The sequence below is a fragment of the Lottia gigantea genome (genome assembly GCF_000327385.1).
Source record: "Lottia gigantea unplaced genomic scaffold LOTGIsca_8, whole genome shotgun sequence".
In the NCBI taxonomy this organism is placed as follows: domain Eukaryota; kingdom Metazoa; phylum Mollusca; class Gastropoda; family Lottiidae; genus Lottia; species Lottia gigantea.
Window position 1 is genome coordinate 204,701 of NW_008710662.1, and position 23,036 is coordinate 227,736.

Sequence of the window (23,036 nt, forward strand, 5' to 3'; positions counted from 1 at the left end):
AAAAACTGTTATCATTTCAACAATATTAACTAGAAGTAGTTGCCACGTTAGCCGATGAACACGTTTTTGTTATCAATCCGTTGATATATAAACAAGACACTAAAGTCATGTGAACACGATGCCGTGGTAACTCCTATTCTGTACTGAGGTTAGCTTGTTAACACAATACTGTAGTCACATCCACCCCGAATCTTGTAAATATGTGAAGGAAGACTCTTATGTCTATGGTGTTGTCACACCCACCCCTGTCTTGTGTCATTATTTTAGTCACCCAAACGCGTTCTATAAGCGTGCGTCCTACTCTGTCTATACACTGACATGTAAACATGATACTATAATCACCCTACCCTGTCTATAGACAATGACTTATAAACACGATACTATAACCACCCTACCCTGTATATATACACTGACCTGTAAACACGATACTATAATCACCTCTACCCTTTCTATAGACAATGACTTATAAACACGATACTATAACCGCTCTACCCTGTCTATATACACTGACCTGTAAACACGATACTATAATTACCTCTACCCTGTCTATAGACACTGACTTGTAAACACGAAACTATAGTCACCCCTACCCTGTGTACAGGCCTGTCAACACGATACTATAATCACCCCTACCCTGTTTATAGACACTGACTTGTAAACACGATACTATAGTCACTCTACCCTGTGTACAGACCTGTCAACACGACCCCTACCCTGTCAACACGACCCCTACCCTGTCTACAGACACTGACTTGTAAACACAATACTATAATCACCTCTACTCTATCTATAGACAGTGACTTGTTAACACGATTCTATTATCAACCCTACCCTGTCTACAGACACTGATTAATAAATACGATACTATAATCACACCTACCCTGTTTATAGACACTGACTTGTAAACACGATACTATAGTCGCTCTACCCTGTGTACAGACCTGTCAACACGATACTATAATCACCTCTACCCTGTTTATAAACATTGACTTGTAAACACGATATTATCATCAAGCCTACCCTGTCTATAGACACTGACTTGTAAACCCGAAACTATAATCACCCCTATCCTGTTTATAGACACTGGCTTGTAAACACGATACTATAGTCACTCTACCCTGTCTATAGACACTGACTTATTAACACGATACTATAACCACCCTACCCTGTATATATACACTGACTTGTAAACACGATACTATAACCACCCCTACCTTGTCTATAGACACTGACTTATAAACACAATACTATAGTCACTCTACCCTGTGTACAGACCTGTCAACACGATACTGCAGCCTCTCATACCAGGAATATAGACTTTAAATTGTGAACACGATGTTCAAGTAACCCCTTTCCTGTCTATTAGACACCATGCCGAAATCAAAACAGACCCTGTCCCTCACAAGTAGTATAGGTAAAATAAAATAGGTATTTAAATCACCCTTATAATGTTCGTTAATACATATATTCATAAATGTTCACATTTTAGGAAGATGGACGCTGCACCTTATCTTCAATGAATAATACTTCAAACACAACCATTGGTTTGTGGTGATCTTTTATTGACCAATCACATACAGAAAAAGTAGGACGTAGTGAAACTCAGTCACATTTCATAACCTGAACCGCTGAAATAATAAGAAACAGGAAATTAAGGCTTGCCTCGCCCCCTGCTTAATATAGAAATGTACAACAAACAACTCAAGCCTAATTTGATTAACCATACTACACGTGCATAGGAAGACAAATAGGTGGCCGATAAAGTATAGAGTTTGGATATTTTAAGAGCAAAACTAATAAATTTTTGTGGACATTTTTATTAATCTAAAACAGACGTTATCATTCACCTTCACGTTTCAAATTAACTCGTAAACAATTTTTGCTGAAGGTCAAAAATAGATATTGACATTGAGACGATAGAAAATAAGGGGAAACTATAAAGAACAAAGTCAGACGTGAAAATATTCCTTAAATAGCTAAATAAGATCTTATCTTAAATGCGATCGATTGGTGACGCAAACATTATAGTTCATGTTATATAAGTTACATTATTACACAGTAGTGACTTGCAAGATAAGATAACGTACGCTCACTTTTTGTTACTTGATAATATATCGATTTGCTTTGAGCCAGAGACAATAATTCTGTCAAACACAGTTCACTGTAGCTATAAAGTAGCTCATAAAGTTGTTTTATCATGCACATTTGTCTTTAAGGGTTTGGCCATAAAGAATGGAGGTTGGGAATATTCTGTCATGGTCATTGGAAGAACATTGTTAGCACATTGCTGCCTTATTGAACAATTAACAAATGTGATAATTTCATGTTTTCAGCAGGAATACCATACCATTATGGCAAGGTGATTATGGTAGAACTGCTCCCAAGAATGTTAATAACGTCATAGTAATGGCGACGGTGAAGTAATTTTGAAGTATTGAAAAACGAGACTTCAGTTCTGAAAAGTGGGATGAATAGCTTTAATTGAATAACATCTTGCGTTTAAGATTTCAGTTAACTTCCACAACAACTCTTCAAGAGCTAGAAAGAAAGAAACAGCTATATTATATTTCAAGGATAACAACTTTCGACCAGAGGGGCCTTGGCTAAACCTCTTGGCTTTGATCTCTCGCTAGGTCGACTGACATTTTGAGTGAAGATGATTTATTCAATTTCATCGGACATTCAAACGCCGATCGAGATCGAAACCCACAGCCACTATTTGCTCGACGTAACGTATTTAACAGTTGTGTATTACAGTTTGTGTAGAAATGTAACGCGAGATCTTTGAGATATAAGTCAACTCCACTGCTTGACATTAAGTGTTGACGTCCAGCCTTGAGATATAGGTTACGCAAAAATGGCCTGCGTCCACTTTTCATGTGGGCATAAAGCTACTTTATAGGATATTAAATGTCGCTATTTACTAATTGATATCACTTAGGCATTTAGAATTAAGATTCGTCTGAATTTATGATCTAGAAATAGACAATAAGTTGAATGAAAATTCAGTTGATGCGACCAAAAAGGAAAGTTTTAGATCTGATAATTACATCTCGGCTTATTTTTTGTCCAAATTTAGAATTATATAAAATTACGTACATCCTTCACGGCACGGAACATTCCAGAATTAACTATTGATTATTGATGAAAATTCAAGTTCACTGTCAGGGACATGACGTCAATACAGCTTTCAATTGTAGGGCTAGAGTCTTGGTAATATCACGCCGTGATAAAGAAAGCCTCAATATTTCCATTTCTATTCATGAAACCTTCTAAATGAATACATGTACTTCAATTTCTGTCATTTCATTTATTGTTCTATATATATATATATGAGATGTCAAATTTAGTTGGGTCTTCTGTGTCTTTTTTGAACTAAAACTTAAAGGTAATGGTTCACTATTTTCGGAGGCCAATCATACCTTGGTCTCAGAAACGGGAATTGTGCAGCTAAGCTATTCAGTAATATTGCTCACAGCTTACCGTCGAAATTAGCCATGTGTAACTTTTACGAATGATTCCTTTTCATAGAAGAGTTTCATGAAATTATTTCAATGTTTTAACCTTAAACAAAAAAGTTCAAGTTCACTAAGGTGACATCTTTGATAAACTTCTGATAATTCATATATAAGATTATTTGGTTATAGTTTTCTAACCTTGCTCTTTGTGATGAAGAGTCAGGCGCTAAAAATAATAGACCACTTTCAATTTCGAACATACTAATAAATATGACAGACAAACATAGAATCAAATTAGGACTGTGAAGATGGCAACTTAACTGTTGTCATATCTATCTGGTTCGAAGTAGACCTACTATAATCCATAATATGTTCTATTAAAGGCAAACTGTCTCTTAGGATGACCAAAAATCTGAAATTTTAATATTTGTCCAAAATGAGTCTTTGTTCATCAGTGGACTTACCTGGTGTAAAAACTAAATGACGAAAGCCCTCTATAATATATAAATTCAATAATTTCTTAGTTAAATGGATATATCATCTTATATAGAGATTCTATTCTTTAGTCATGTCCAACTGATGGATATTATATACTCTTATTGACCAAGTTTGAGACCTCAAATTTATGTCCATTCTAAGAGGTACTATCATTTTAACTTAGATACACGGGTAACCAGATTATACCTTTGTTACAATCAATCCCCTTCAGATGAGAATCGTACGATTGATATCTCCTGGACGCAGATTCGATTATGAAAATTATCCTTTTCCAGTTTCATTGCAAATTAAATAACACGATTTTATAACAGACTGCTCTGGGGTTTTGTACATAAGTTTTCAGCTATTTACATTTTCAGAATTCAATACGGTATACTGTTATTGAGTTTTGTAAACAACGTTTCAACAATTTCCATTTTCTCAATATTTTATATGGTATATTAATTCTGGGTTTTAATTAACACAACTTTTCAACAATTTACATTATTTACATCATAATCATTTTATATGGATTTTATTGTTCACAACCTTTCAACAATTTACATTATCTTCATTTTAAAAGAAATACTACTTGGGTTTATTGTACGCAACGTTTCAACAATTTACATTGTCATCGTCATTGTATATGGTATACTACTCCTGGATTTTCTTCAATTTACATTGTCTGTCATCATCATTTGATTTAGTAACGTTTTATATACGTTTAACTTTAAGGGAGGGAATTCTCTGCAATTTTATTTGACCACTGAGACTCCTTATGATTTTATTTAAATCAAATTTTTGTAAGGTAATTGTATAATTAATAGAAAAAGATGTAGATCTACCCATATTAAGTCTTCGGATTACTGCGAATCGAAGCATTGCACGGAGGTACATTAAGTATCTACAAGAGAATACACAAAGGCCTTGACATTATCTCTATTTTTATAACCTGTCCACAGCCATTAGATGATTCCTACACTTTCCTCGCCCTCTAATTCGTTTTGGTCTACAGAAAATGTGTCGGCAATCATTCATTCATTTTCCTTCCTTAGTATTTCTACTTTCTCTGTACTGCCCTTGCCTAGCACTCTCCCTATAATTGCAGTACTTTCAACTACCCCTATTTCGTCATTGAATCTTACCCTTACCCCCTTTTCTTTTCATTCCAATTTGTATTTCTCTCTACTATATCTTCATCATTCCGATCGACTACTGGATCACAGTTTCCGACGATTGAAATCTACGACCATCTGTAAATCTTATTGGAATTTTTGCCTAATCTAGTAATATTATTCTAGGCGGTCTCTATATATAAACTTCAAAAGAACCATGTCTGTTTAGTTTAGAAAAAGGTAAATCCATTGTAAAAAAAAAATGTGATTATTTTATTGTTATTAGGCCCTATATCATTTTAGACGTCATTTGCAAGATCGATTTTGAATTGATATCGAATTTATATGAAATGCGAGTCAAAATTGAACTTGATTAGCCAAAACTGAAATTCGTTATGACTTTTTGCAAGTAAAACTTTAGTAAAATTTGATATTTTTAAGCAAGAGAGTAATTTTCATTTTCTATGATCTAATTTCCTAACACCCTATATATAAAAACGGATGTAATGATAGCCTTTAAATCTCATTACGACATTTTTTGCTAATATCTATTTAAACCTTATAACTCACAAATTTACGTAGGCTTTTTAGATTGACATATAAGATTTAGTTACATGTGGTAAAAAAACTTTTTTTTTAGCTTATAAACCTTTCATACATGGTTCAAAAAATAATTGGAGTAATATGAGCGTAGAATAGGAAAAATATTGTAGATTAATATAAAAACGGTTTTATTAATATATACGGTGGTTCGTATAGGACATGTTTTAGACTCTATTTTTTTTCATTATCAAAATGGCCAACACGAATTCTCAGTATAGAAATTTCTATTTATTTTAAAGATTGGGTAAAAATAGCCCGTTTTTTCAAGTTTGTCCCCCATAATGACGTACAGTTCCAAATTCTGCTTTTAATTGATTTGATTAATGTATAGATATTTCAAAATTTATAAAATAAAGCGACATATATAGGCCTACATACTGTTATTTAAAGAAGTTAAAATAGGAATTAAAAAATATTAATAAAACAAGTAGCTATAATGTCCTAAACTAACCACTGTATTTTTATACTTTATCATACATGTTATACAAAATCCTATTTATAATATACATTATGTTCTATGTATTAGGTCATTGTGATATTATGTATAAAAATAAGAGTACAGTAAAAACCTTTTAACAAATGAAGTTTCTTATTGACCCCATACTGTATATTTACATTTACTATTGTCGTTAACTTTGACAGCCGATTGTTATGCAACAGACCGTAACTAAAGAATAAAGAGAAAAATCGGAGAGGATGGGCCTAATGCCATCAGAAAACAGGAAATTTTGAGAACTTTGATGTAATTGGCGAAGTTATGGCCATTTTAGTGGAGGGGTGGGGGTCAGCAGTCTCACAATAGAGTCTAGTTGCGCTGGTTGGGGTTAAGACCAAATCTTTGACAGGCTGCCGCTCGAAGACTATCAGAGAGTTGCAATTTGGACTGAAAGTACACGCCCATCTGAAGTTATTGTGTTCCAAATTTCAGCTTCCTATCTTGCAAACTCTGCCAGTTACAGCACTTTTAGTTTCAGACTTTTCCCAAAACCATGCCATTTTCCTCTTCAAAATACGGGTGGAAGTTCAAATTCGATTTTCTCGAAAGTTTGAAAAAATTCTGAATTTCTTTTTTTGACTGAAATAGATACCTCTAGCGTCAAAATTGTCGAAGTTATGGCCATTTTAGTGAGGGGTGGGGGTCGACAGTCTGCCTATAGCGTCCAGTTGCACTTGGTGTACGGGGTAAAGACCAAAACTTTGACAGGTTGTCATTCGAAGACTATCAGCGATGGAAAGCTGAAAGTTGCACTGAAGGTGCATACCCATAGGATGTTGTTATGTTCCGATTTTCAAGTCCCTATTGTGAAAACTGTGCCTGTTACAGCGCCTCTATACCTCTAATGTAATGATTATCGCTTCAAATTCGGTCATTTTGGTACATTCCATTAAAGACTGTTATGACATTACCAAGTAGACTAACTGCATAATTCTTAATTTCCGGTTGTGGCAGTCGGTGCGTTTTCCCACGTATGTTCCGGATCTTTCTCCCATTTCAGCAATATTTAACATTAGAAAAGTAAAAATTTGTACCTTAGCAAAAAAAGAAAAAAAGTTTCCAGGACATGCGACCTTTAGAATGGAGTAGACAGCTATCGTGTGTGCCAATTAATTTTAAAAGTTTTTTTCACATGATGCCATTTAATTTTAACACTATATCCCAAATCTATTTTAAAGGTATACTACCTCTTAGAATGTACATACAATTTCAACTTGGTCAACAAGTGTATATACTCATCAGCTGGTCTTACCAGGTGTTACGACTAAATAATAGAATCTCTATATAACACGATATCTAAGTGTGTTTCAAAGTTACGTAGTGAACTAAGTATTTGTTTATGAATATTCTAGTATTTCTCGAGAGACTTTTGGTAGCAAAACGTCTATAGAAAAGCTTAATAAGTTATTTATCTTTCTCACTAATGTTGCCACGATAATCGATAGAATTAACGTCGATATTGCAAAATATTCCGACGTCTGAATGAAGTGTACTTAAAGCCATTTGGATACGGTTTTTGTATTTGGCCCATCGTTTCGTCCCTAATTTCAGAAACTGTTAAATATTTCTACCGTGTTTCACAACAGTTATTGGGGTATGAAGACATAATAAATATTCATGATGCTACTTGATTTGCAAATCGCACAATAAACGCAATTCCACATATGGATTGTTTTGTAAATATTGAACACACGTTCGAAAATTGTTAATTGTTATACCAATACTTAGTAGGGTCATCTCCTCTCGTATGAAAAATCGTATTTTTATTGGTTCAGTCACCGCCTCATACGAAGCTATTTCGATAAAGTGAACCATGATTCCATCTATTTTTAAATAATGTTATTATTCTCGATTGTTAACTACTTTGACAGCCTTGATAGTATCATTATAATATTATGTTTTGCTTTTTGTTGATCTGTTGCCAGCTTAAAAAAGTTCTAAAAGAAAAGGTTTACAAGTAGACTTACACGGTTTTATTTTAAAAGAGCGTGTTTTTTTACCAGACATTCTATAAGTAGGGGAACAACAAATATGAAATAACTTTAAACATACTAAGTGTCATTCTACTTGTCATTTTCAAACAATTTTTAAAATAATCCAAATACTCAGACTACTTATCTATATTACTCCAGCAAGTAAGTTTCTAGTTTCTCTAGAAGGGAATTAGAATCGCTTCGAGCTGAAAAGTGGAAATGCCATTTAATTTGTACCTTCACTAATCCCACTGAAGCGCACAAAGTTCACTCGATTTCGATTCTTAACGACAACTCCTGAAAAATATTGTTGTGTTTATAATAATTGTAATCGGTGAATTCCAACGCAAGACTGTCATTCTAAAGCACCTTAATCTCAGAACCATAATATTGACTTGGATCTACAGCACTAATTCACGAGGCAGACGTCATTTTAAATTAGAATCGTATACTCAGTACACTCAAGCCGCCAGACTGTCATTTTCATTGTGTAGGTTTAAACTTGAACTACAGCTTTCAGTTTTATCATTTCTGGAAACAATATAGAACAGTGCTTCTCATTATAATCTCAACCTCAACCTTCAAATATACCCCCCTCCCCCTCAAATAAAACAGCCATTTTGAAACGTATTTCACTCGGAAAATATATTCATTTATTTCGATTGCATTGAGCGGATACACAATCTTACAGATAAAACCTGTGTACACTGTATAATTCCGCGTAGCGGTTTATACATAAGTGTACACAGTTTTTTTCTGTTTATACATCAATAATCTGAACAAAAAATTCAGTTTATTCCTTATAATTAAATCAACTCGAATGCATGTTTAAATATTTATCTAAAATAGTAACAAACTAAAACACAAAATAACATAACGTTAATGAACTGATACTAACAATAGAGACGTCCAATCAGCCATAAGTAGGTTACAATATTTATGCATGAAAGTTGACGGAGCGGCTACGTTGAAAGTTCAATTATTGAAAGACGAGTTCGAAGTAAAAAAAAATCGTGATATTTGTTGATATTTGGAGGGTGCACATTTGAGGAAATTTGGAAATTATCGTAATCATTCAGTGAAGTGTCGATGTCGGCTCTGTTGACGTTCGAAGGAACGGCATCGACGTCGTGTAGTGGCCACGTCAATCAAAAAGGAGTCCGTTAAGGGGCGGAACTTATATGTACATTCCGTTTACACAGATATAAACCGAATTCACGTGATTACTGTTATCCAATCAAATTGCGTGATATCGTGTAAACGGAATCGTGATTTATAATCATTTATAATTTAATTCGTTCTATTCAGTCAGGCTATGCAAATAGAGGCTATTTTTCCTTTAAGAAATGAGTGATCATGAGATAAAAATACAACCGTTCAATTCCGTTTTCATTCAAAGTAATTCTACGCCATGGGCAAAACCCCAATCTGGCGTCAGTTTTGCGGAAAGTACCAAACTTCCACTTCCCATTGCCTTGAGCGATAAAATCAAATTATTCATTAGGCTTCATTTTTTCCCGATACGAGCCATTGGGTAAAACTATACAGTGAGAGGTGTATACAATCATCTCCGGTCAAATGTTTGAGTTACAAATGATAAAAAAAGACTTTTACGTCCTATTTTACTGCCCCTGATTGAGCATCTCTATGCAGTGTGGAATGAGCAAAATTTTGCCCGAACAGCGGTGGTGTGTGTTGCATTGTCTGATAATGGATACCAGACAACAGAATAAACAGGAGGCGCCAGTCCGGAGAGTTTTTGCCTTGTATATTGTCGATTTATCGCACAGTAAAACGCACCGGACTTAATCTGTTCTCACCTATTACCTCTTATTATTTTTTTAATAATTAGTTTAATTAATTAACATTATCTGTGAGTGTTTCATAAGAACATATTTATCAGCTTAGCGTAGTACTTACAATATTCCAAATAAAGCTATTTTTTATCTTCCGAACTATCGTTGCAGAGTGGCATCAGGTGTTCAGAAATATACTGATATTATATATTGTACAGATTGGAAAATACTACGAATTAAATATTTCCCGTAGCATTTTTCAGGATAAAAATCCCACAGCTATATAACAACAATCAAAAGAACTACTGTCACAGTCCAAAGAATTCTATTATGGATGCTGTTTATTAATTGTTTGTTCATAAACCTTGTGATGCGATTATATATTTGAGCTAAAATCGTTATACAAGTCCATCCAACAATCTCGTTTGAACTTAGTCAACCCACCAGTGACTCGACATGACAAAAATATGTGCCAATGTCATATTTTTCTCCTTCCTTTAATGGAAATATCCAGACATGTCGGGTAGTATGACCTGCTTGTAGAAATGAACCCAAACAACTTTCAGACATCTTCCCACTTGGTTTCTTACATAGTCATCCAAAGGAACTTGTGACATGAGTTCCAACTCGCTTGAATTTTAAAATTGTCCCCAAGATCTGGTGTTAAAGAAATATCTAGATAAATATGTCTACCTTTTATTTTTTAACGTCAAAACTATCTAAACGGATTCAATATAAAGTTTTTAAGTTCGTTGTGCTTTTTGGTGTTAGAGAAGTACTGTACGGATTCAGAAAAATAAACGCCTAATTGTAGAGAAATATATCTCCTACGTATTCGAAGATTTCAACTAATAATATCGAGCCATTATAATGCCAACACCAACATGGCGCATCTGTCCCTTTAAAACTAATTCAGTTTGATCAAGTAGATACGTAGATGTAAGTAGCATAATTATTTTTCCAAAGAAATATTATGTATTTCATATATACGACGGTCATTAAAACTGTAAAATCAATTTTCACGTTATCACATATTTATCAGCACCTAAATTTGACATGGAATACATTACGATGAAGTTGTCTTCTCAGTGCTTGGCAATATCTAGTTGTGTGAATACCATAGTAGGAAGTTATGACTCTGGACAAGATAAGTCTACCTTAGGTATTAGTAGTAGATTTTTTCCCCAAAGTACAGATCAAGGGTGGAACAAATACTTAATTGAGAAATTAGGTGATCTGGATAGGCCGGGTAGTATTTCATTTGATCTACAATTAGATTAAATAATAGGCAAGGGGTTATTTTTTTTCTGATATGAGTATTATTATAAGACAGATTGGAAACTGTAACTATTTTTGTTTGTTTGAAAGTTGTGATCAATTTGGAAGAAAAGTTGTTGCGCAATAAACATTCAAAGGCTTTTAAAACTAAGTCTTAGATTTTCTTTTGGTTGATGAAATTGTCATCAATTGAAAAAAAGCATTACATGCAATTGAAAAAGATATATTCAGTATATGTCAAATTACAGAAAATAATGCAACTCGGAGATGTGATCGGAGAAAAGTTAAAGAATCACGTCACCAGTGGCGGGGCAACACTGTCGAAGCAGAATTGAAAATGCGGCAGTTGAGACGTCATAGTTGCAAGCAGCTCATAGTGCTGCTAAGAGGGTGGAAAAGAAAAAGGTGGGAATATAATTGTAAAATTGGGGATTTTTGTAGGAGGGGGGGGGGGGGTGCCCTCTTGTACTCGCACTGGCGGCGCCACTGTACGTCTGTGTATTTTTTATCGGAGCAGAAAAAATGCATCTTTGTTTGTATTGCGTCTAGAAATATATTTCTTATCAATTGATTTTCCGTAGACAGACAGCATAATTACAACTTAATTACAAGCTAAGTCAAAGTTGTCATTATGACATCAATATGGTGTACATATAAAAGTACGATATATATTGTCTACATGGAAGAAAGGGTAATAACCGCGATATATAAAAATTAAAGTTTTATTGTCGTCACCATGGCAGTCACGCCGTCCACAAGTGCTCGAATCTGAAAGACGCAATTTTGACAAAAAAGAAGAAACGATTTGAAATTGTTTATTTCTGATGAAGATGCCATTGCAAATGGTGTTCAGTCACAAGTCGTTCACAGTCAAATTCTATAAGTCCATTCGAATCCGATCCTAAACGATCCTAAATTCCTAAATATAATGGAAAGTAAACTAATCCCATTATTAGAACTCAAAATATGGCGATTGAATTTATATTGGCAATTATTTTCATATGTTTTGTTTGGGAAGGGGCACTGTATGGTGTTCGTATTGCTTTTATCTATGTTTTGCAGCGTTTTCTTTTGTCAATTGATTTTATGCTATTTTAATTTTGTATATCTAAATCTAACTTGTTTAGGTGCTATGAGCCCGTTTTGGTGCTGGTGCACCTTAATGCATTATATACATTTCATTTCCGGTGGAAAATTTCGTGTCTCTATGACAGATAGTGACCAGTGTGATTCAAGAAAGGAAGTCAACAAGGACTCAAAGTTCAATGGACTATTATTGATCGATGTCAAATGATACAATATAATAAAATCTATTAAGTAGATACAAATGTTCAAATAATGACTATCTGGTTAAATATTACCGGAAGTGATAGTTTTACAGAATTCTAAGCAAGGACCCCGTTGGCAAGACGGTGTAAAACTATGAGCTGAATGAAGCACGACCAATCGCTGATATTGATCGAGTTGAATATTGGAAGGAGACGAGTGGTATATTAAGTATGAACAGGTGTATTATCAGTAATATAAACACAATGACAGTAAGTTCTTGATATTATATACAGCATGTCTAATGAAGTTGATAGTAAACCAGTATCCACTATGGACGGGGAAAAGTATCTTATATTGCGTACTAATTCCACATTGGATCTTTATGATTCTGTACTTACTGATATTGAGAGGCAATTTATAGCAGGCTATTTAATATGTATAGGTAAGTTTTTTATATTCATTATTTTTTTATTAATAACAGTCCATAATTGTATTCAATTTTTTTTTATTTATTACATTTATTAGTTTTCATTCATTACATTCATTAAATTTCATTATTACATTTAATATCTTAAATTTGAAAAGTATCAAACATGATAGTATGGAAAGTTTAGAAAGTTAAGATAAGATGACGCATTCGATGATTTGACTGTGAATAGGCATTTGTGAAATACCGTAAAGGAATCTGTTTAATAAATATTAAATTTTTTCTAACGCACCAACTGATTGTCTTGTGGTTCCTGAAAGTCTATGAATACTTAACATCACTTAAATGAAATGATTACTGTATTGCACTAAACTATGGTCTTTATTGACATTTTGATCAATGTGAGTTCTTCTCGGCTATGATTAACTACAATCTCTGTGCAATTTATGGTTATATTTCATGAAATTATGGTGGCAATAAAATCATGCATGAGTGCAATTATGCGATATACATAATATGATAGAGTTCCGTAAACAGTTGGTAAGATTTCAATCTGAAATTGCCTTCAAACCACATGGAAGAAATGTAAAGCAAACAAGCAAGGTACAGTGCTTGACACTCTGCAGGTATTTTGGCGTTAGAAAAGTCAATGTACATTTTCGGGATTTGTCCCAAGGTGATGAATGTATGTAAATAGTCTTCACAAGTAATATAACTCGCATTATCTCAAACTAGAAATTTCTCTTTCCATTTCTTTATACATGTATGTCTTTTCTGTATCAGGCGAAGTTTCAACAAAGACGAGTCGTCATTTTAACATTCAAACACGGATAATTCTTAAAACACATGGATTTGAAGACCCAAATTATATAGCTGTGAACGCTATTACCGTTACTGAGGTACGATTGGCCAAACTGTCGCTTTTATTAGGATATAGTCATCTTTATAATGTGATTGTCACAATATTATTTAAGGATATTTGTCTATAATGCCCATAACAGCGCAATTTGGAATGACAGATCAGAAAAATGACTTCTCCAACCCAAGGTTAATACGATGTGCAAACTCACCAATCGAGCAAGTTTTTTTCTGTTGTTTTATATTCTTGGATTATTTTGTTATTATTACTGTGTCATAACATTTCCTTCTGTTATTTTGTTCTTTTAGAAAACAAGGAAGAACGGGTGGGATCATTTTGTGATGTTTATAACGGCGTCGCCCACATGGAATTCGCCATTGTTGTCGTATAGTACATTAGACATTGGTAAAGACGTTATCAATACCACAATTTATTTCCCTATAAATGTGACAGTAAAATGCAATAGAATCATTAGTTAAATATCATCTTTTCAGTGATTTTCCTACTATCCTACTTGTACTATAAAACTTACAGTGTAATTGATCTGTTTGTCTTCTTTTATGGATCGCCGGCACATTTAGATTACATTTAGACTTCCATTAGCCCCATGTGGGAGAAAAATAGGACTTACACCTCCATTCATTTCATTTCATTTTCAATTTACTTGGCTTGGATTTGAATTTCGTGAACAACCATGAAACTAATTTGCGATTGACATTATCTGAGAGTAACTGGTTTGTTTACATCTGATGGCATCTGATAGAAATTGATAAACCGCAATATTAAATCCACATGACAGAACCGACGAACGAATGGAAATTCCCAGATCTCTTGCTCTAAGCTTCCTTTCATACAAAACAAAAGACATAGCTTTAATCTCAGGGGTTGAAATTCGCGACAATCAAAACGTTAGTTCTCTGTTAGTTTGTGGCATGCAGTGGCGTGGATGAATTTGCCTTCTTGTTCTTTCTTTTATGCTGTCTGCCTTTGTATCATAGTAAGGTATCATATTTTGTAACTAATGGAAAGGAGGAGATGGGTGACGATGAGTTGACAAATCGGCATGAAACCTCAAGATAATAACTTCTATTTATCAAATACTATTGATGAGACATTAGATCTGAACTTTCAGATACTACTTATCAATATCACGAAAATAATAACCTTAGGGTTATAACCTTGATTAAGTAAGTCTTAATTAAACAAGTAAGTCTTAATTAAACTGGCTGACAATCTACTCAGAAATACTAACAATGGACCAAGAAGTACCATAAAAAGATAACAAATGACCATATCCGTAAACAATAAGTAGTATTTAGGAAAAAACCAAAATTGATCAGTAAAGATTTTCTCGGTTCTTGTTTTCATTTCCTGATGAAAATAGCAAGGTATATTACCATATAATTACTGTGTCATAACATTTCCTTCTGTTATTTTGTTCTTCTAGAAAACAAGGAAGAACGGATGGGATCATATTGTGATGTTTATAACTGCATCGCAAACATTGAATTCGCCATTGTTGACATTATGATTTTTATTTAAGTAGTTTGGCTGTATTGAAAGAAAGGAGCAAACCCCTTTTACAGTAAGGAAAAACTTAGCAGTCCTTAATACCAGCTGATAATTGACTTTGGATTGATTCTGTTGGTAATTATTGGCAGTTTGGTCGAGCGCGTGTACGTATCCAGCGTACCTAATCGATTGTTGATCTATATGTCCGGTTAATCGATTCATGCTGAAATAATGTGCTATTAACCAAGTCTCAAGAGAACTATTACTGATGCTGAGTTGAGGACGTTGACAATTTGATGAAATGTCACCAATTCTCATGGAAATAGACGTGGAAATTAAATTATAACACATACATAAGACTGTTATTACAGACACTTAAATAATCATTCAAACTATTCAGTCTACATGAACTATGAATTAATACTGTTTCCGGCATTTCTCAACATCAGCTGCGATCAGTGTAACTTTTGTTGACAAATACACAAGTCATAATAAACATGGTCAAGAAGGACAGAATCAAAACATGTCGTTACCCTGCAAATAAAGTTCCATGGACTGCTAAACAATGTCAGTTACGAAAATAACATCTTTTAAATTTAAACGGCAGCTTAAGAACCCCAAAATATTGGTTTTAGACCTAGGTTTAGTTCGACTTGTTTAAAATGTTTATTTGCTCCCATTTCATCTGCTTTTCTCGGCGACTTTTACGTTCATCACAGTAAAATATCTTTTATTGTCAAACTACTAGACCATAATATTTTTTTTCTATCTATTATCAAAAATGAGACGTTATCTTTAAGCAATCAAAGAAAAGAATAAATGAAGGGAAATAATTGTAATTTAATTGATACCAACCTGTTTGACGATTAACTTTTTTAAAAAATGGAAATGATAATATTTAATTATTATGTTAAATATTTCACGGTCATCCACAGTATATATCTGAGTCGCATTTTGCAGATCATTTCCATTTGTTTCGGACCAATCGTCGATAGTTTCAGAAACGGGAATTTTTTTAATCAGTAAGCCAATCAGTAACAGTGTTCGTACTGACAATGAGATGTTATATGCACTGACAAATGACATATATAGAGATAGTGAGTAAAATTCCTAGTTTGAGATATTTTTGAAGGAATTGTGCGATTTTCGTACATTTCTAGTACTTCTAAAGACTATTTACATATATTCAACACCCAAATCAACGCTGGAAATGTACATTAAAATGTACAGATTTTAACACTTTTCTATTATTGCTTGCTTGTTTCACCTGATACTTCTTGGAAAGACAATTTTATGTGGAAATCTTACGAATTGTTCATGGAACTCTAGCAATTGTATACCGCAAAACTGCACTCATGATGTTTTTTTTCCTTTCGTCGGTGCTGTTAAACCTTTATCAATTTGTCCAAAGTAAGAATCCACATAGAAAAAGTTTATTTTATTGCCATCATAATTTCAAGAAATAGAACCATAAATTGCAGAGAGATTGGCGCACTATCCCTTTAATAAATATCAACATTATACTTAGAATAATGACATTGAGTAAGTGACCAATGATTTATGTTTCGGGAGTCCATTAATCAATTACCATAACCGGAAGAAGGCATAGAAATATTGTCCAGTCTGACGTTATAAACATCATGTTCAGGAAATGACAAATAAGTAAAATATTCACGAATATTTTGCACTTCCGGTGCTTTTTAACCTAAGAAAGTTCCCGTATACATTTTGTTTTGGATTTAATGATTTTTGGTACGTTTAAGATCATATGTATTGATTTAATCATTTTAAATATTAGTTAAATATTACGCTTAGAAAATGTACTTGATCAACTTTTAATATGATAAAACCAAACTAGCTGTTTACTAAAATTACTTGATATAGATTATATTGGATGAAGAATCGTTAATTATATTTTATTTTAAGAAAATTAAATTCAACTTTTGATCGAAAATTCGCGGAAATCATATACAAGTTTAATGTAGATTTATCTAGAGTAACATTAACGGCCATTGTGTTCCTTCCCAAATGTAAAATCAATGAACGGTTGCTCACAGGTATCCTTCCGTTCGGAAACAACTCTCTGCTATATTTGTTGATCAGTGGTGTTTATTTAATCTCATAATTTCCGTAATTCAATCTGTTGATTATTAAAGGGACACTTTAAACTAGGAATTTTATTCTCTTTCTGTATATGTCTTTTATATATTTCACAGAGTATCTTAAAATGACGAGTCGTCCTTTTAACTTTTAAACGTGGATAAATTTGGACACACATCGTTTGAAAGCTCAAATTTCGATGGTGAGCCGTGAACTCTATTACTGATAAGCTGAGCAGCTCTGTCCTGCTCAATTGATCATCTAAATATGGGCTGTTGTCCAGAAGAATACTTCCGCCAGGAAAGACAACAATCTGCCATATTTGATGATAAAAGCTGTAGTGGTCATCACTCACTTCTGATTATTAGTCTATATTGGGTTATTTAGTTAATCTTGTGTCTTCATGGGCGAGTCTCGTTATTTGCGGCATTTTACGATGATTTGTCATGTGCTTCTCACATGAATATAATCCCTAGCTTTATAGCTTTTGAGGCGCTTCTGACGCTTGGAAATTGCTATATTATATTATCAATATCGGAGCATTTTGGAACCATATTTATCGAAGGTTTTGGTTTTATTGACTTTGTTTAACAACCCCTTTAGTCCTGAACGACCAGCATCTGATGTTCGAATTACCAGAATTATGTGATCCTATAGTCATCTGGACATAGTTCAGGTAAATAATGGTAACCATTCATTACCGTGATATGTTGCAAAGCGCTAGCAGAACAAGGAGCTTAAAGGGAATTATCTGCATTTGAGAGTCGTATTTTCTTGATACACTGACATATATAGAAAAGACATTTACAGAATGAGGAAATTCATAATTCGAGATATTTTTAAAGGAATTATTTGATTTACGTATATTTCTAGTACTTCTAAAGACTATTTACATATATTCAAGAATGAAATCAACCCCCTAATGGCACACTGTCCCTTTAATACCCTTTTGAAATATATATCAATATTTGTATAAAACATAATTATATAATAATTGTTAATTCAATTGAAGGAGATCTTGAGACCAAGTAATTGTTTTTTATAGACAGACATACCGAATCCATTAAATTAAAGTTCGAAATGTCACCTACGGCGGGGTACAGTGACCTATGTTACAAGGAGGTTTCTTCCTTGTACAGGTCATGAAGGACTGCCAATGATAAGTGTCTATTCGTATGGTCAACCTATAATTGCCCGAAAGACCTCATATGTTTTAAATAAATAGATTAACGGGAATATTAATAGTCAGAATTAGTGAATTAGCTCCTCGTTTCCCCATTTGTCAATGTTAACTAGCCTCATCTAGTGCGAGAACAAGACTTTGAACGTAATTTAATGTGAATTTGTAATTCGATCCAAAACCATATTTGTAGAATTAATAACGAATACCTAATTATTTTTCATTTTCAGACAAAACAACCTTAACACAATTCTTTTCAAATAATAAATTCAGTCAGTGGCAAATTTCGTAATTTCAAATTTTAACGATCTTAAACATTATGTTTCTAAAGTCTTTTTTTGTGTCAACGCAAGAATCCAAACATGTATATATGTTTATATTGTCTCTATGTCTTTATCATCCGGTTGAGGATGATTGCGAACTAGAATGGCGATCTCACGTTTCGAATGCAACTGAGTTGTGCGTTGCGTGACTCATGACCACTTTCATTATTCACAAATACGCAACTGATAATCGCCATTGTGTGAGGCACCCCAAGCATACTATATTTCAAACACATCAGATGACTACTTCATTTGTTATACAAGTTACCACAAATCCAATAGACAAGAGTCAATATTTCAGTGACCCATGAACAAATAATCGGATTATTTCATCATCCGAATTTGATTTATCAATAAAATCTTCCCGAATAATTACTATCTGTAAAGGATTAAACATTGAAGCATAGTCGGTCTGAAAATCGAATGAGATATAGTAGATACAGTTTTGATGTTGTGTTTATCAGAATGATATCTATTTACAGTGTCTGACAGAGTTAATTTTAGTTAGTGCTCGGCACAATGGCAATTTTGTAACGTCATACGTAACGACATAAGTCAATGTATCTGATGCGCTGTACAATAAAATTGATAAAACCATCATCATATATATATTAAAATGGACATGTAAAATGTATAAAATATAAATAAATAAAATCAAAGTAAAAAAGGAAAAAAAAACTATAATCTAAATTAAAATCTTTCTTAAACAAAAACGTCTTAAGAAGAGATTTGAAAATTGCTAAAGAAGAACAGCATCTTAAATCAAAAGGTAGAATAATCCAAACTTTAGGTGTCTGGGCGGTAAAAGAACCATCATCAAAAGTTAAAAGTCTGGATGATTTGTTAACGAGTAAATAAGTGTCCGAAGAAGATTTGGTGTGTATATTTCTAATAGTGCAGATAATTAAGTTGGTGCAATATCATTAAGACACTTAAATGTTAAATGTAGGATCTTAAATACATACTGACTTTCATCTGACATCACGTTTACGTTCAAATTTTTTTCAAACGACCCCCATACTGATGAAATATGTCACGATTCTCCATAAACATAATATTCCCCATTGACAGTGGCAGCATCACAATATGTTATTAAAATGTGCTTGAAATTATAATGATTCTTATTAGAATTGAATATTTCATTTCATGCTGTCAGAAACAGAATTTCAACGTGATTTTACCATATAAAAAGTTCAAATCAAACTCTTATTAAAAAGAGCATCATGAACAAAAATGGAATTTTTTATTTCTATATTATGTCTTTTTATATAAGACAGAGTCTCGAGTCGTCATTTTAATTTTCAAACGCAGAAAGCGGAAAATTCTCCAACGTCATGGTCGATTTGAAGGTTTAAATTTTGACGGTGAGCTGTTTCTGAGACTAAGGTACGATTGCTCAAACGGATGGTGAACCTGTCTATTTAATAATAATTACTGGATAGATTTCTTTTAATAAATGGTAGCAATACGGCAAACTAATCTTTTCCGGAAAGACTTATTGAAGACTTGATGGACCCCTAAGGTAAGAATGACAAACTAACGTGACAAAATAAAATTATTAGACTAATCATAATAATATTTCAGGAAGTCTGAAATTGTCAAGATTCCACCCTCAAAATACTTTTATGTGTACGGCAAGCAAAGCTTACAACGACCAAAGTGCCCTTTACTATGAAATGCAGGACAATCTTTGATATGCTGTAAAGTTCCATATTGAAAGAATATTTTTTAAACAATCACATGTATTCATCTTGCATTTGTTTGAAATTAATGTGGCCTAACTTAGAGTAAATCTAAACCTATTCAAATTAATTCTATTCTAAGATTTCACCGGGGACTTTAGGAAAGATAATTAATTAACTTCCTAAACAGCTTGATTTCTGTTGGTGTTTTAAATTGTGGGGAAGGAAGGATGATTCTCCCAAGTGTACAGTCTTAAACCGGATGTCAACTTCACGAGAAACTCGCAACAGAACTGACTGTGCCCCTTCCATTTGAGAAAAAAATTGATCGTGGGTTACTCTCAGAGAATTCTTGCGAAACTCTAAAGTGTCCATAAATTGTATTCGCGAGCAGCTCGTGGGATTAGGAGTTGCACGACATCTTACCAGTTTGCTTGTCAACTTCCGATTCAAAAATGACTCCCTTCCAATTGAGAGAAAATCGCTCCTGACGGTTCTATCGAGAGTTGGTTGCGACTTAACAAAAGTTTCTCGCAGAATACCTTCCACATGCAAGTGACTCTCGGAGAGCCAACTCGCGCTACAAAACTCTCAAGCGGCGTTAGGATGAAAAAATATACCTTTAAATGGTCAAAAGACTGCCACACGCGAATTTAAGCACCAAATAATTATACTATTGGTCAACTGTAAGTCATTTTGTTATTGATAATAACATTCATTTAACGTTCAATGAATAATTACCTTGTTTTATGGATTTATTGGGTTATACAGGGATTCTATTGAATAGTTATGACACCAGGTAAATCCACAGCTGAAAAATGCTCATTTTGGTCAAATTTAATTTCTTTAGTCTTCCTTTGGAGTAGTATATGTTTGGGTTTAAAAGCACTCGACTAGGAAATCGAAAATAAGTCACATTCTAAACTGAATTATATTTTCTTCACCGCATTTCAAAGGTGTACAGAGAAGACAACTTCTTACATAAAGAGTTCCAAAAAGGGAGATAATTCATGTCAAGAGTTAACATTTCACAACAGTATATCTTATTCATACTTTTGGCGCCCATGTCCACTAACATTTCCAGTAAGCAAGCCCAATGTTGTCAGTCGTAAAGAACTTACACAAGACTATGATTGTGATAAGACATTCTTACTGAATCTCTAACTATGTAATTTTCCAGCTATCCCTTTTAGTTTGATCATCTGGTATGCTATAATTTGAATGAAATGTATATGTTCGAAAGCTGAAATAACGGTTTAAGGCCTGACCAAATGCAAAAATATATAAATGGCTGAATTTTTATTATCAACTTAATCTCATTATTTATCTATTCTAGATGTTAAAAGAGTTCTTCGCAAGACGAATCAACTTGACACAAGATCACAATAGCAATTTGTATGAAATTTGTTGTACAATCTGATCTCTAATGGAGCTGTGTTATTCTTGTTCATATTTCTTAAATGGATAGGTTTGCCATCCGTTTGACTAATCGTATCTAAGTCTCAGAATTGGCTATGCTAATCAGTCGAAATTTGATCATTCAAATCATGTGTGTCCACAATTTTTGCGTTTTTCGAAAGTTAAAAACGACTCGTCTTTTCTGAGACTGCCTTATAGAAAGTAAAATTCCTAGTTTGAGGGAGGTATTATTGGAGGAAATATTCTTACATCTCTAGTACTTCTGAAGACTATTTATATATATTATTCAAGATCCAAATAAATCCCCGAAAATGGCGAATCTGTCCCTTTAATATCGGACTTTAAGGTAACACTCACCAAAGCCTGTTTACATTTTATCTGCAGGTTCGGACATAATATATAATAACCACGAAGTTCCTGAATGGCCTGAATAATGAATAATGAAATAAGTTTTATCGCCTTGCTCCATCAAATTTTTGGAAATGACGAAGTTCTGTTTTATCAACTAATTTGGTATATTAATGCATTGATGTCCTGGATTTTCATGATTTCCAGGATATTTTGAGGTGACAGTTCAGCATTTTCTAGGTACAAACCACTCAAGTTCTCATCTAGGCTGTTTCTTTGTACATGTTCTTTGTTTGTATTATTTTACACTTTATTTTAAGTAGCAAAACAGTTCTTGATTGTATGGGTGCCGATATAGAGTAGGACTGAAGGAAGGGCTGGCGTGAAAAAAGCTTCTTGTCATTCGACTAGAACACGTACAGGCTGAGACTGCACGTTAAAGATCCCTCGACAGTTGGAAAAGTATTGGTTTGATATATTAGTGTATTGTATATAGGCAAGGAAATCTATTCCAGATAAATATATTCCACATCATTAACTAAATGTCACTTTGTACAGAAACAACTTAATGGAAAATTGATTATTGATCAATCTTATTTGATGGCCTCGTTACCTTTATAATAGTGTTTTTTTTCTGAATGTGGCAGAGCCAGTGACAGAATAACACCAACCTTTCGTTCATTTAACAAAACGTTTTGCTGCATCAATTGTTAATGAAAAC

General features: G+C 33.5%; 1 protein-coding gene across 1 annotated transcript; it reads left to right on the top strand.

Annotated features, from left to right (window-relative positions):
* Positions 1-12,759: 12,759 nt before the first annotated feature.
* LOTGIDRAFT_155229 (hypothetical protein) lies at positions 12,760-14,230 on the top strand (the record flags this gene model as incomplete). Its single annotated transcript, XM_009066808.1, has 3 exons — positions 12,760-12,907; positions 13,676-13,791; positions 14,060-14,230. 3 exons carry the CDS (start codon positions 12,760-12,762, stop codon positions 14,228-14,230), a joined length of 435 nt encoding a protein of 144 aa, XP_009065056.1.
* Between the last annotated feature and the right edge of the window lie 8,806 nt (positions 14,231-23,036).